The sequence below is a fragment of the Aulonocara sp. 'chitande type north' Nkhata Bay genome, linkage group LG6 (assembly GCF_057382095.1).
Source record: "Aulonocara sp. 'chitande type north' Nkhata Bay isolate Kocher_YH1m ecotype deep benthic linkage group LG6, A_spYH_male_GT1.1, whole genome shotgun sequence".
In the NCBI taxonomy this organism is placed as follows: Eukaryota; Metazoa; Chordata; class Actinopteri; order Cichliformes; family Cichlidae; genus Aulonocara; species Aulonocara sp. 'chitande type north' Nkhata Bay.
In genome coordinates, this window is record NC_141349.1 from 14,763,006 (window position 1) to 14,777,387 (window position 14,382).

General features: G+C 40.8%; 1 protein-coding gene across 4 annotated transcripts; it reads left to right on the top strand.

Annotated features, from left to right (window-relative positions):
• Positions 1-1,635: 1,635 nt before the first annotated feature.
• On the top strand, positions 1,636-13,526 carry LOC147327480 (perforin-1-like). 4 transcript variants are annotated; one of them, XM_086295138.1, is made up of 12 exons: positions 1,636-1,749; positions 3,003-3,281; positions 3,371-3,450; positions 3,747-3,759; positions 4,087-4,244; positions 4,323-4,461; positions 4,546-4,626; positions 5,301-5,794; positions 9,210-9,303; positions 9,575-11,819; positions 11,995-12,369; positions 12,481-13,526. In XM_086295138.1, exons 2-10 carry the CDS (start codon positions 3,018-3,020, stop codon positions 9,692-9,694), a joined length of 1,443 nt encoding a protein of 480 aa, XP_086151264.1. In that variant the 5' UTR covers positions 1,636-1,749; positions 3,003-3,017; the 3' UTR covers positions 9,695-11,819; positions 11,995-12,369; positions 12,481-13,526. The 4 variants fall into 4 exon arrangements, with proteins under 4 accessions (XP_086151264.1, XP_086151263.1, XP_086151265.1 ...); XM_086295137.1 differs by having other exon boundaries at positions 9,575-11,280; positions 11,537-11,819; positions 11,995-13,526; XM_086295139.1 differs by having other exon boundaries at positions 9,653-11,819; positions 11,995-13,526.
• Positions 13,527-14,382: the final 856 nt, after the last annotated feature.

Genomic DNA, 14,382 nt, shown 5'->3' on the forward strand with positions numbered 1-14,382 from the left:
AAGCCGTGGTAGAGAGACGCAGAGTAATCCAGTGAAGTGGGGAGAGAGCGAGAGAGAGAGAGAGAGAGACCCGCTGCAACGAGGCTCTGACATCAGAGCGTTATTAGTTCCCCTAGGTTGCCAGGGTGGGTGAGTAAGTGGGCGCATATCCTGGATGTCACGTAAACACTAGTTCCAGTGATTTACTGAGTTTGAGCGGCTTTATGGTTCGAAGAGTTCTCAATATGCTCCAAACACGCGACGTGAACGAGCAGGAGAGCAGCGGAGCGGACTGACAGAGACTCTCCAAGAGTTCACGGGATGTTCATGGCGTTAGGATGTGAGCTGAACTTGTGGTAGAATGGCCCATTATCACACATGGGCCTGTGAGGAATGGCAACTTTTTACCACCACCACCACTACAACCACCATCATCACCACCACCCTCCGAACACGGACCTGCGGCGGCTTTTCCACCGGCTCACCATCGCGTCCTCGCTGAGCATCCTCTGCTTTTCGTTGGTCTACTTTCTCACTGGATGCTGCGAGTCGGAACTGACAGAAAACTCTGAAATAAAGTCGCCCACGAGCGAATTCCTCGTGTCGGGGTCAGGATGGCCGTACGAGAGAAACGGAACCAGTTTTGCCAAAGAGAGTGTCACCGCAGCTGGAGAAGGCGCATTCGGCAGCGAGCATCCCGAGCTGGAGGCGAACAGCTCCGGGAAAGAGTGGACAGCCACTCGGAGGTTACCCCAGGCGCTGATTATAGGGGTTAAAAAAGGAGGCACCCGAGCACTGCTGGAGTTTCTGCGGCTCCATCCAGACATCCGCGCCCTGGGGTCTGAGCCGCACTTCTTCGACCGGCATTACGCACGGGGATTGGACTGGTACAGGTACGCGCACTTTACGCACAGAATCCAGCTCACCAGAAGTGCTGAAAGTACTTTAGTTTTTGCACGAGTTGCTCTTTGTTTTATTTTTCCTTTACAAAGTTTATCCTAAGAAGATGTGTCTTACAGAAATCTGTATTTTTTAAAAGAGAAAACCAAAATGCTACAGTGCCCTAATAATTCTTGTCATTTAAATGACACAAATGATTCCAGTATTAGGTTTCTGTATTACATTCGAGAGCCAATTAGTAACCGCCAGCTTCATCTTGTGTACCCAAACACATCTACTGCTATTCCGAAGAGGTTTAGGTGACAGTCAAAGAGAATTTGCCATCTGGCTATACCAATCTGTGCATGCGTACACGTGTGTACTTGCCATACTTGCTGTGTGCGTGCATACGTGCCTGTTTGTTTGTAGGGCTGCAGAGAAAGAGAGCAGAGGCCTCCCAGACTGACTTCTCACAGAGCAGCAAAGTAATCATCTCTGGAGCCAGAGCCAGATGTTACTGTTGTCATGTGGCTCAGTTCTTGGGCTGTTTCATGACAACTCGGAAACAAACACACACACACACACACACACACACACACACACACACACACACACACACAGTGCAAGGACTTTTTTAGTCTTAAGATGTTCACTGTTCATTGACCTGCAATTCACTTTTTCTTTAAATTGAAGTATCTGAGAGGAAACAACTTTGAGACAGCAAAAATCGCTTTAAAAAAATTCAATGAATGTAAATATCCTGAGTGACGCAAGCGTTGGACTTTAACACCTGTGGCAGACTTTAAATTCTGCCGCTGCTGCAGTTCACGAACAGAATTTCACTTTGCATTTGGATGCGTTTTTCATAACAGCTTGCCAGTTCATGAGAACGTGAGTACTAATTACATTTATTTAAGTTATCTATTAGCACACATAACCTCATTCTGAGTGGTTCTCTGGCAAGTGGAAGGATATTAACAAAATAAAGGGATTTTGCCTTCCAGTAGAACTGCTAACGAGCTGGATCTGGAATTTGGGTGCGTTTCAGGTTTGGTGGTGGGTTGTTGGATCCACTGCCAGTAGTCCAGTGGATCACTCCTCAGGCAAATCCTTCGCTCCACACTCAGCCGAGTCTACTACACTTGATCTGTCGGCCAGCACTGCAAATTGCAAATTTACCTCTCAGCCAATCATATGCCAACTTGGCCTGACCTGGCTCCATGTCTTTGGGCCAAGTGTTTTTGTTCTGGCACGCAATGTTAGGCTCACAACAGATAAAATTTTGTTATCTGTAGCTTTAGCTGAGAACAGTCTGAACCGATTACAACAGCGTGACTCTTAGTGAAAGACTCAGGGTTTCAAATGGACCTGCCAGGAGTCCAGACTTATCACCCTAAGCAATGCAAAAAATGGCTGAGGAGATGCCAAACTATCTGGCAGCAGAAACCCTTTCAGAAAATATGACAAAACCAACTAGTGAACAAAAAATATTTGGATTTCAAAACCCAAAAACAAAGAGTGCTATTGAAAGATGAGGTGATGCAACACATGCTGCATGTGCTGTCCATAATTTTTTAACACGTGTTTCTGGCATGAAAGTAAATTTTATATTTTTTTACATAAAACATGTCTCAGTCTTTTAAATATGGTACATTTACTATTTTCAGTTAAGCATAGAGTTTAAATGGTATTCACTCTGCTTTCATTAAATTGTACACAGCTTCCCAGCTGTTTTGGAAATGAATTTGAACTATTGTTACAAATACAGTGAAAAGATTAAAAGATTTTTTCATATACAGGATAATATGTTTAAATTGAGCTTAAGCTTAGTTTGGTTTCAGCACACCCTTTTTCATCTATAACAGCTTCAACTCTTCTAGGAAGACTTTCCACCAGGTTCGGAATGCTTTTATGGTAATTTATATCCAATCTTCCGGAAATGCATTTGTCAGACACTGACTTGCAGTATCTGCTCTAATTCAACCCAAAGATGTTTTATCAGAAAAATAATCCCACAAATTTCAACTTTAGTATATTTCATAGATATGCATTTTTGGGTACAAAACTAAAGTTACGAAATATGTGTTGCTGTCTAAAAGAAAATATGGAGCTAAATGAAAATCCTTCTCTCTCCCACCTTTCAGTCTGTGACTGAAGCCATGCTCTTCTTTTCAACCCCACCTCCTCTCTGCCTGATCCTCCTTCTGTCATACATCTCCCCTGTTCTCTCCTGTCAAACTGGGAACAACAGCGAGTGCGAGTCTGCTCCCTTTGTACCAGGTCACAACCTGGTGGGGGAGGGATTCGACTTGGTCACCCTGAGGCGAACATCAGCCTATGTGGTTGATGTGAGGACCTACATGACTCCAAACGGCCACTGTACTCTCTGTACCAACCCCCTTCAAGGCAACAGGCTGCAGAAAGTAAAATAAATAATTCTGTGCAGTGAGTTAAACATGGCTTACACATAGCTTGTACTTATTAATCATGGTATTCTGTCTTCTATTTTCAGGTGCCAGTCTCTGTAGTGGACTGGCGTGCATTCAGCCAGTGCAGCACTCCGGTTGACAGCAGTGTACACGACAATGTTGGGTATAGTATTATAACATGTTATAATTACTAAAGGACTAACAGCCTTCATGTCTTTTATGTAACACAGACTTGTGCCTCACCATAAAAGCTAGCATCAAATTTGCCATGGACAAATAAAATAATGTAACAATATTCTTCTGGATCCTAATTTGTCTTTAATATCTTTAATAAAGTGTAAAAGCTAAATGTCCCATTAACATCCTCTGTTGATTTATGAACAGAAAATTTGATAAACTGTTTGAAGAAATCAGTAGTGAAATTTAACAGAGATCCCTTCCTTTGCATTGTATCCACAGCTCACTGATGACGGTATGAAACATATTACACCTATTATTGACATACAATTAATACTTTAGTCAATTAAATAATAAAACACTGCTTGCTGATTTTTTTTAATCTCCAGCATGGCACTAAAGAAAACATGAAATCTTAAATAATTCATATCTCAACATATTTAATTTCACCCAATGCTAAAACGTATCTGTTGTTAAATGAAAAATATAATTTTCTTTTAATAATGTGATCAGGAATCCATGACAAATGAGATACAGCATCTGAACAAAGGAACCTAGAAAAAAAAGAAGTGATTATGTTACGTTCCCCTAATTGATGTAACTTATAATGTATGTAATGCAGGCTATGCTTGATCACGATGGCCTAAATTTGAATATAGTTCTGGGTGATCGCTTGTTTGTGGGAGGAACACGTTCCGAAGCATTTAAATTTGCTGTAGCCAGGGCTGAAGAGGATCGGTACACCTTCAGTGTACATGGCATCACCTGCAAATATTATAGGTAGGCTCTGAAAATAAGTTCCTGTCAGTTAGTTTGTTTCAGTTAAGATAATTACCTAATTAGTCTCTTTGTGTCTAGTTTCCGTGTAGCAAGCAGACCACCTTTAAGCCCAGAGTTCAAGAGGGATGTGGACAATCTGCCAAGTCACTACAATTCCTCCACCAGTGATCAGTATGACAGACTGATAAAAACCTATGGCACGCACTACATCCACAAGGTTAAGACACACACGCACGTGCGCACGCACGCACACACACACACACACACTTTTTTTAAAAGATAACAATATACCAAATTGCAGGTTTTCCTTGGGGGCCAACTAAGAAGAATCACAGCTGCACGAACCTGTTTGTCCACCCTGAACAAGTTCAACTCACATGAGGTACATGTACATGAAGCAGATGTGCCTGTCCACAGACTGCACACACTCCACTTACACACATTACGTTACCACTGCCATGAAAGACCCGGTGCGCACAGATTTACAGTGATGGCAGTCGTCTGTGTCTAGTCTGTGTCTAGTCGATGATTAAACTAAATTGTTTAAATTACATTCAATCATTGTGGAATTTCACATCCAACAAATCCAACTATGAATAGTGGTGCACATTGAAAACAATGCAAGCTCAATAATGATTTTAGTTCTGTATGTAATTGTTCTTTGCCCTCAGTAACCTTATTAAAAAATCTTATTCTAAATAAAGTATACGCAGATCAGTTAGACCTTCAGTTAGATGATCTTTTCCAGACAAAATCTAATGTATTCTGTCATATAACATGCTGAGTATGATGAAGGAAAAAACATCTTCTGCTATAAAACAAGATAAACTGGATCAGATCAAAACATAAATGTCTTTAATTTTCTGCATTGCTTCCTGACTGAAGAATTGTAAAATTTTATTATGTCTATAGTTAAATATCTACTATTTTACCAAAAATCTTCTTCTAGCTGCCAATGATAAGTGGTGGAGAAAACCATTATTTTAGGAAAAGCAGCAATAAAATACCAAAATATAGCTATTAAATATACATGGCATTTGTGTTTCTCTCTTTCAGGTTCACGCCTGTTTATCGAAGGGATTTTCGGTTGGCTTGGGGAAGGAAAAATTATATAGTGTTGAACAGTCTTGTATGAAGGTCCTACAAAACCAGGATTACACTACTAGGTATGGTGCTGGTCTCCATCAACACCACACTGAGGTGATAGGAGGCAATGATTGGTCAGGGGATTTTGCCCTCAATGTTGATGACTCCGTGGGCTTCAGAAACTGGCTGAACAGCTTGAAGAATCTCCCAGATACTCTTTCGTACTCCCTTCTGGCACTGTATGAGCTGATGCCAACTGAGGCAAAAAAGGAAGGGGTAAAGACTGCCTTGAATGAGTACTTATTTGATAACATCGCGCTTTCCTTAGAAAAAAACCCAACTTGTCAGGACCTTGATAACCTGGATACAAAGTGCTGTCCTATAAAGCATAAGAGGGGAGTACTGGTTGTGAACAAAATTCAAGCCTGGGATCTGTCGGGAGACACTTGGGGTACGTCTGACAGGTGAGTAAGCTGAGGTCAGGACCTGAAAGTTGATAGAATGTTTTTAAATTCTCAGAATACCAGGACATCTTGAGTTGTTTCCTTATCCAAAACCAGGATAATTAAATTCACAGTTTGTGTCCCTGCAGAAGGACTGGCCTGTATCCCACCTCAGTGGGCTCACATCTCATGTGCTACCCACTGCTTTGGCACGATGCTTTGCCCTAATAATATGCCCTAATAAATATAGGAAAGTACAAGGAGCATCATTTTGGTTCAGTTTCAAGAATTCAGCTACTTGAATCATTGTTAAAATCATCTGTAATATATATATGTACTGAGATTGTAGATTACATTTGTGTAACTATAGTCACCAGGGACAATCCTGTACTGTTTGTTAGGAACATTTGGGGCTAAAATACATAAATGATCTACACAGCTTGAATTGGTAGTTATATCCAGTCTATGTAAGCTTGGTCAGTTTAACAAACATTTTATGAGGAGATGGCAGTTACAGTGAATTTACAGTGGTTAGACAGTGATTAGTAAGCAACAGAGCCACTATGACTGAGCTTGTGAGAGTGAGTGGATTTAAGAAAGTAGGTGACTGTTGCTGTTTGTCATGTACCTGCACAAGGAAAGTCAATGCACACTGTGTGCTACCACTTTCCTCTTCCAGTCTGGAAAGAGATAACTTTCATTTTGTCAGCCGTTCATGTAAAGTCAGGTTGTTGAATGAAGCAATTAAAAATGTTTACATGTACAGTCACTGCAGATTTCTGTGCACAAGTCTTAGCTGTGGATCGCTGTATGTGTTCATGTGTCCTTCAAGTACGCCAGTGTCTTTAAAGTGCAAAGGCATGCAGGTTACCTGAACTATACGTTTTCTGTTGGTGCATCAAAATGGCATTTTACCCAGTGATGTTGAGGTTCCCCATTCAAGGTGATTCAGTCTTAGGTATTGATTTGGTCATCTTACCCACTCATCATTGTCTGCACCAAAGCTTCTATCGCCACATGCAAACCCACATGGAAAAGATGTATATAAATCTTCTAAAGTTTATATCTGTCTTGTGTGAAACTTGTATGAAAAGCATACAAGAGTGAAAACAGACATAAGATCCCTTAAAAAAATCATATAAATGAAACTTGTATACTTACTAGAACAATATATGAAAGTGGCCACTTTCATGAGTAAATCACATAAGCCTTATATGATGTGATTCTAATTACAGTGTTCTATCGCCCACCTAAAGATAATGACTTTCCTACTTAATACTAGCTGTGTATCAAAAGATTTATTAGAATCGAGAGCATACAGACAAGATGTGAACTTTCATTATACAGAACTTTATTTAATGTGATGGATGTTCTTGAGCACAGGCACACAGCTCTTAAATGTTTGGCTCAATTTGGGAAAGGTCTTAAATTGTTTTCCACAGAAAGTCTTCTTCTGTATTTTGTTTTCATGTTTGTTAAAGCAGAAAATCCACTTTTGCATAAGTATGTGGTGGCCAAAGGCATCAGTCTTGACAGCACGCTTAGCCAACGCAGGGTTTTCAGTGCACAGTACTATCCAGAAATCTGCCAGGGTCTTTTGAGCACATTCAACTTTTAGAAACCTATCTCAGGCGATCTCAATCAGGCTATCCTGGTCAGCCACTGATAATAAAGTAGGCATGGCCTTGAATACGTGACACATCCAGTCATTTGACCCTTCCGTTTCTGGAAAGTATTGGCATAACTGCGCCACCAGCTCCTCAAGGTGCATGTTACAGTTGTGCTTCACACTGTGTGAGTGTGAGATAATTTAAGCACAGAAAATCATGCAGCACGGGAAAGACTTCTGTGTTGTTTGTGTCCATGGAGTTCTTCCAAAGGTTTAACTCCTTTATCAGGGCCTCAACTTTATTCTGAACATTGAATATGGTTGCAGAAACACCTTGTAATCCGAGACGGAGCTTGTTCAGACAAGAAAATGTGTAAGCCACAGATAAGCCAGGCACGTAAGGTACTCTTCATTATGCAAATGTACAGGCAGCTCAGAGGGATAGTTACAGAAGAAAACTTTAAGTTCATCCCTCAGCTCAAAGAAATGGGTCAGCACTTTCTTGATAGCCAGTGAACCTCTCTGTGCAGTAATAAAGTCTCATGTTCCCTGCTTATTTGTTGCATTGGAGCCTGGCTTTCACAAAGTTAACCATTTTTACAGTGGTGTCCAAAACATGTTTCAGATGGACGGGTATTCAAGGACTGCCTTTTATCACCTAAGAAGCATCGCTAAAATCATACGAGTTTCATAACTTGACACTCCAGAGGTTCTTGTCCGTGCATTTGTGTCTTCACGCATTAATTATTGTAACGCTGTCCTTTCTGGGCTACCAAAGAAAAGTTTTTGACGTTTACAGATGGTACAAAATGCAGCTGCTCACATTTTAACCAAAACTGGGAAATATGAGCACATTACTCCGGTACTGAAATCTCTTACTGGGTGCCTTGTCAGGTTTAAGAAGATTTTAAGGTGCTGTTGCTCACCTACAAGGGTTTAAATGGTTTGGCACCCTCATATCTCTCTGAACTTGGCACCTCTATGTTCCTTCCCATGCTCTCCAATCTCAATACTCTGGCCTTCTAAAGTTTCCTAAAGCCAGGAGAAAAACTGTTGGGACCATGCTTTTTCTTTTTTCAAAGCTAAGTTAAAGACCCACTTGTTCACCCTATTCTACGTGTCATAATGCAGATGAATAATGGCTCAAACCCTACAGCCAAAGCAACCCAGCAGTTTATTAAAGCGAAAAAGTGGAATATTCTTGAACGGCTAAGTCGGTCAAGTAATCTCAACCTAAGTGAGCATTTCACTTCAGACAGACTAAACTTTGGACACAAAGACCCACAAACAAACAGCAACTGAAATCTGCTGCTGTAAAGGCCTGGAAGAGCATTAAAAAGAAGGAAATCCTGTATCTGGTGATGTCAACCAAGTATTAGAAACAAATATTTTATCTTGAGTTATTTAATTTGTCCACTTACTTTTGAGCCCCTGAAATGAAGGGATTGTGTTAACAACATGCTTTAGTTTCTCACATTTTCTGCAATCTTTTTATTCAGATACTGCATCTCAGTTGTTTCATTTAAAGTTTATTGTGGTAATGTACAGAACCAAAAATGGAAAAAAGCTGTCTTTTTCTAAATATTTATGGATCTAACTGTACCTTGTTACCTTGCTGCTTAGCTGCTTCTTGATTGCTTTGGCAGATTAAAATTTTTTTTAACCCAAATGGTTTGTTAGCTTTCTCTTTTCTTTATCGCCTGTTCTACTCTGCCCTCTTCATGCCTGTGAACTTCTTGCACAGGATGCTTCACAATGCTAAAAGCATTTCCTTCAAGCAGTAATATTTAATCAACTTGTCCTCTTTGTTTCTTTACTTCTTCACAGCTATGTTGTATTAAAGATTGATTCCGTCAGACGCAGGACTGAAATGATCGAGTCAAACTACCCTACTTGGACTGGTGACTATTTGCTCGGCACGGTCAGTAAACTTTTTTAAGGAAGATTAAAGCTGTTTTTCATATTTGTGTCTTTTTATCCTATAATTATTTCTTTCTGTATATTTAATTGTCAAAAATATCTTATTGTCAGATGTCTGGGTCTATGACCCAGATATTTTAGCTTATTTTCTATTTGATTCGTTCTTTGGGTTTTAATGATTTAAGTTTTATACATTTTAGTCTTGAGTTTACTTCTTGTTGTGTCTCCAAGTTTATATTCATATTCTGGTTTATTTTGTTCTTGTCAACTAGGCCCCTTTTGTGTCTTTGTCTCTCATGAGAGTCTGTCATGTCATCTGTCTTTACGTCTTCCTCTGTGTGTGTGTTCAGGTCTCTCACTTTCTCACTCTCAGTTTGGGATTTTCCAATTAAAATCAATTTTTAGCTTAAATAACACAATATTCATTAAATCCTGAATCAATTTTTAAATCTAAATGTATTTTGCCAGAAATGCCAGAATCTCAGGTTAAAACTCACAAAACTATTTCAACAACCACCAAACAGCTAAAACAGTGAGGTCTGGGCCCTATTTCAGGAAGCCGGTTTAGAGCAAAATCTGAGTAAGTATACCCTGAGTTAACGAAAACTCTGGGTTTTCGGTTTCACAAAGCGAGTTTAGATTAATTCTGAGCGAGTTACTATGACAACACACTCCGTGAAGCTAACCTGCCCCCTAGCAGGTTTACTTCAACTAACCCTAACTTTCTCCGCCTCTTTGTCAGAAACCTGACTGTAGGAAGTGTCAGACATGGCGTGTCTCTTCCTTGAAGAGCCAGTAGATGTTGAAGCCCAAATTCTCCGCAGAGCTCTCCGCCGGGAGAGAGTGATTAGAGCGCGTTTGGACATTTTATCATTTCCTGATGATTTCCTGTGTGAATGTTACCGTTTTTCAGCACAATCTATAATTTATTTGAATAACATCCTCAGGCCTAATATTGCTCATGTGACACATCGCGGACATTGTCTCAGTTCTGTACATATTATTTGTATTGCACTTCGGTTTTTTGCAAACGGGAGCTTTCTGTATAATATTGGTGACGCTGAGCACGTTTCCAAGGCTACCGTCTGTCGGGCAGTCAGGAATGTTACAGTTGCACTGAAATGTCTCCTGTACTCGTTTGTGGTGTTCCCCGGTCATAGACCCACAAGATTTATCAAAGAGGGATGCCACAAAATTGCAGGTATCAGGATGAACAAAACTTAATTCATGATGTGGTGATACTTGAACTACTACTTAAATTTTACATTTATTCCCATGGTTCCCAGGCGTGATTGGCTGTATAGATGGCACTCACATTCCAATCATTGCTCCTTCAGTAAATGAAGGAGACTATGTGAACAGGAAGTCTTTCCACAGCATTACAGTTTTTGCTCGTTGCTTGAACACTATAAACCCATGCTTAGACTAAAGTAACACAACTTGAAGCTTTTGTTACCATACCCCAAACACATGTACCCATACCTTAAACAAAAGTGCTGCTTTGCACTCTGGTTGCAATTATGCAACACACTTACTCCTTTATGCAACACACATGGTCCTGCATACTACACTCTATTTCATACATAAGACACTTCGTTCAAAAATGAAATTTCAGGGTGCCATTTGGAAAACACATGTATCCAAAATACAAAACACATCGGGTAATTGCAACCACTCAAATACACACCTGAAGGCACTTACTTGCAAAACTGAACACCAATTAGCCAACCACAAAAAGCCCTCAGTTTAGCCAATTCAAGAACTTTGCAAGCATGGATGGAGGGAGAGCAAGAGGAAGAGGAGGAGGAGGTCAAAGAGGCCATGCACGGACCCATATTTCTGATGATATAAGAGCAACTTTGGTGGACCATGTCATCAACCACGGCCTGACTATGAGGGAAGCTGGGCAGAGAGTCCACCCACATCTAAGCCGCTTCACAGTGGCATCTGTAATAAGAAAATTCCGACTAGAAAACAGGTCTGTCTTCATCTCACTGCCTTCTACTCTACTCAGATGGTTTTCATAGTACTGTTCTACAGTTACCATATCAAGTGTACAGGGTATTGCAGGGTGCTAATGCTCCTTTTGCAGCCAAAGTGGTAGTTTCTGTGAAACATAGCATGATTACTTATATTGAAGTACAGTGTTGTACAGTGGATGATACAGTATATACAGTGAAGTACTGTAAGAAAAATAAGCAAACCGATGACAATATGTGGTTGTATTTCTCTAGAATGACTCGAAGACCTTCTGGGGGAGGACGCCAACGCCTGTTCACACAACGGCAGGAACTTGCTGTTGTGGACCTAGTGAGGGCAGACAATGCCATCAGTCTCCACCAGCTACGACGGAAAATACTTGCAGACAGGCGAGTGTTCAGCAACATAGACCATGTGAGCATCACCACCATCAGACGCATCTTGGGTAAACACAGCATCACCATGAAGCAGCTCTACAGAGTCCCATTCGAGAGGAACAGTGACAGGGTCAAAGGACTTCGAGCTGAATATGTACGGGTACGTGTAACTGTCCCTTACATTTACAATAGAGTATTGGTGAAGTCCAGTAGCAGCTGAATATGTACCATATCAGTACCACATGGATCCATTCTGAGAGCTACACAGGTACCTGTGTGATGGGGTTCTGTATGTGTAGCACTGTAGTACAGTGATATGTTCCCCTTTTTTTCAGAGAATCTTGGCCATGGATGGAGCTGCACAGCCTCATGAATACATTTTCATTGATGAAGCTGGATTCGACCTGAGCAAAACAAGACGACGGGGTCGTAATGTAATTGGCCAAAGGGCAATTGTGCACGTCCCAGGGCAGCACGGGGGAAACATCACATTATGTGCCGCCATATGCCTTCGAGGGCTTCTGCACCATCATGCAATACTAGGTCCATACAATAGCCAACACATACTCACATTTCTAGATGCTCTCCATGATATAGTTGTACAGAACAGACCAGATCAGCCCAGGTTTGTGGTGATATGGGATAATGTCAGTTTCCATCGGGCTGCTCTGGTCCAGGCCTGGTTCTCCAACCAAAGTCAACTTGAAGTGGTATGCTTGCCCCCTTACTCACCATTTTTAAACCCTATAGAGGAATTTTTTTCGGCTTGGAGATGGCGTGTATATGACCGCCAACTACATGCCTGCATGCCTCTTCTGCAGGCAATGGAACAGGCCTGCGGCGACATTCAGGTGACAGCAATCCATGGATGGTTTTGACATGGAAGAAGATATTTTCCCCGGTGCCCAGCGGGAGAAGACATTGCTTGCGATGTTGATGAGGTCCTGTGGCCAGACCCCAACAGACGGCGGGATCCATGAGCCCACGTATGCACAATTGTCATGATTTTTTGTTTACAGTATAGTGTTTTTTCTATTACTGTATTATGGGGGTTTTTTTGTTTTGGTTTTTTTTGCTTTATCTGAATTCATGGTACTGCAATGTACAATATTGAGTAGGTCTATTTGCTTTTTTGGTTGTTTGCAAATGTGTCTCCTGAAAATATGCCTTCTGAATGAACAATGGAAATCAAAGACTGCAGTGCTTTATATAAAGTAGACTAGTGTGTTCCCCCTGCTCTGTAAGTGTTTGCATATGATGCAAGTATGTGTCATTTTGTCAACAGTTACATTTTGACAAAGGAATGTCAGGTTTTGACAGCAGAGTTTAGGTTTTGAGAGTAGAGTTTCAATTTGGTGCAGATGTGAATGGTATATTTCCCAGTGTTGTGTCATGTTTACTTGTGTTTAGGGTTTTGGCACAATGAGCAAAGTTTTGCAAAATGTGTTCAGGCAACGGGCAAAAACTGTAATGTACAGGTACATAGTTCCCTGTAGCATTTCAAACTAACAAATTATTTCATTATAGTAATGGATGCTAATTTGTGTTCTCTGCACTGTGAAGATCATATGTGATGCTGCCAACATTATCACAAATGTGGAAGCCAACTGCTCAGCCTCTGTGAGTGGTGGTGGTGGAGGACCCCCACCTGTTTTTCAGGCCTCCGCTTTTTTTCTGTTGGCTATAACGGGTCACATTTGAGCATACAGAGTAAGCAAATATGTACTTGTAATGTGCTCAGATAATTTCAATAAGTGCTTACAGAAAGAAAATTAATGTAGCCTCTAACTGCAATTGATTTATATAGGACAAACAGACCAAGCACTATGGCTCATAATACAATTACACCTTACCTGTTTGGACTATATTTTTATATTTCATTTTTACTTGCTGCCAGGAACGTTTGGGGCCTGTTGGGTTGCACCTGCACTCACATCACATCACAAAATAAAATGTATGAAATAAAAAATAAAATAAAATATAATAAAATAACGTGTTAAATGGGTGGAAATCCCTAGATCAATGTTTAAATTAACACTCATGCATTGACTCTGTCGGCCATGTTTTGCCATGCATGCTCCCTTTCTTTTGCAGCTGAGGCTGTGTTACTTTTTTTCCGCAAAATTTGCATGTTATCGCCCACCCCCGTGACATCACGGTCCAAAGCCCTACTGCCATCAGAATTTCGGCCTCAAGCGCTGTAAAATACATTGACCGCGCCTTCTTTCCCTCCGTCTCCATGGTGACTCGCTTAATCTGTGCTCCACTAATCAGGGCTTTATGTATCCTCGTGCGTGCGCTTAACTTGGGGTTAAAGCAACTCCGCGTTGATTGAACTAATTGTTATCAGCCTTTCTGAAACCGAATATTCCGAGTTGGACAGTTCGGGGTTACTCAACCCTGAGTATCGTTTTTCACTCTGTTTTCTAAACCGGCTTCCTGAAATAGGGCCCAGGTAAACGGATTCTGCACAAAGATGTAAACACAAAGCTTGGACGCGACACATCAGAATCTGTGAAATGTCTTTTTCTCAACCAACAGACTCCTGTTTTTTTTTGACAGTCACTCTTCCTGTGTTCAGTGTGAAGTGAGCTTTTGAGTCTTACAGTTTTTTCTGATTGCTTAAGCACATTTTTTGTAACTATTGGCTAATTTTGCAAAACTCTTCACACAAATAAGAAAACCTGTCACCCAATAATCAAAACATTGTAGTTCTCTTGCAA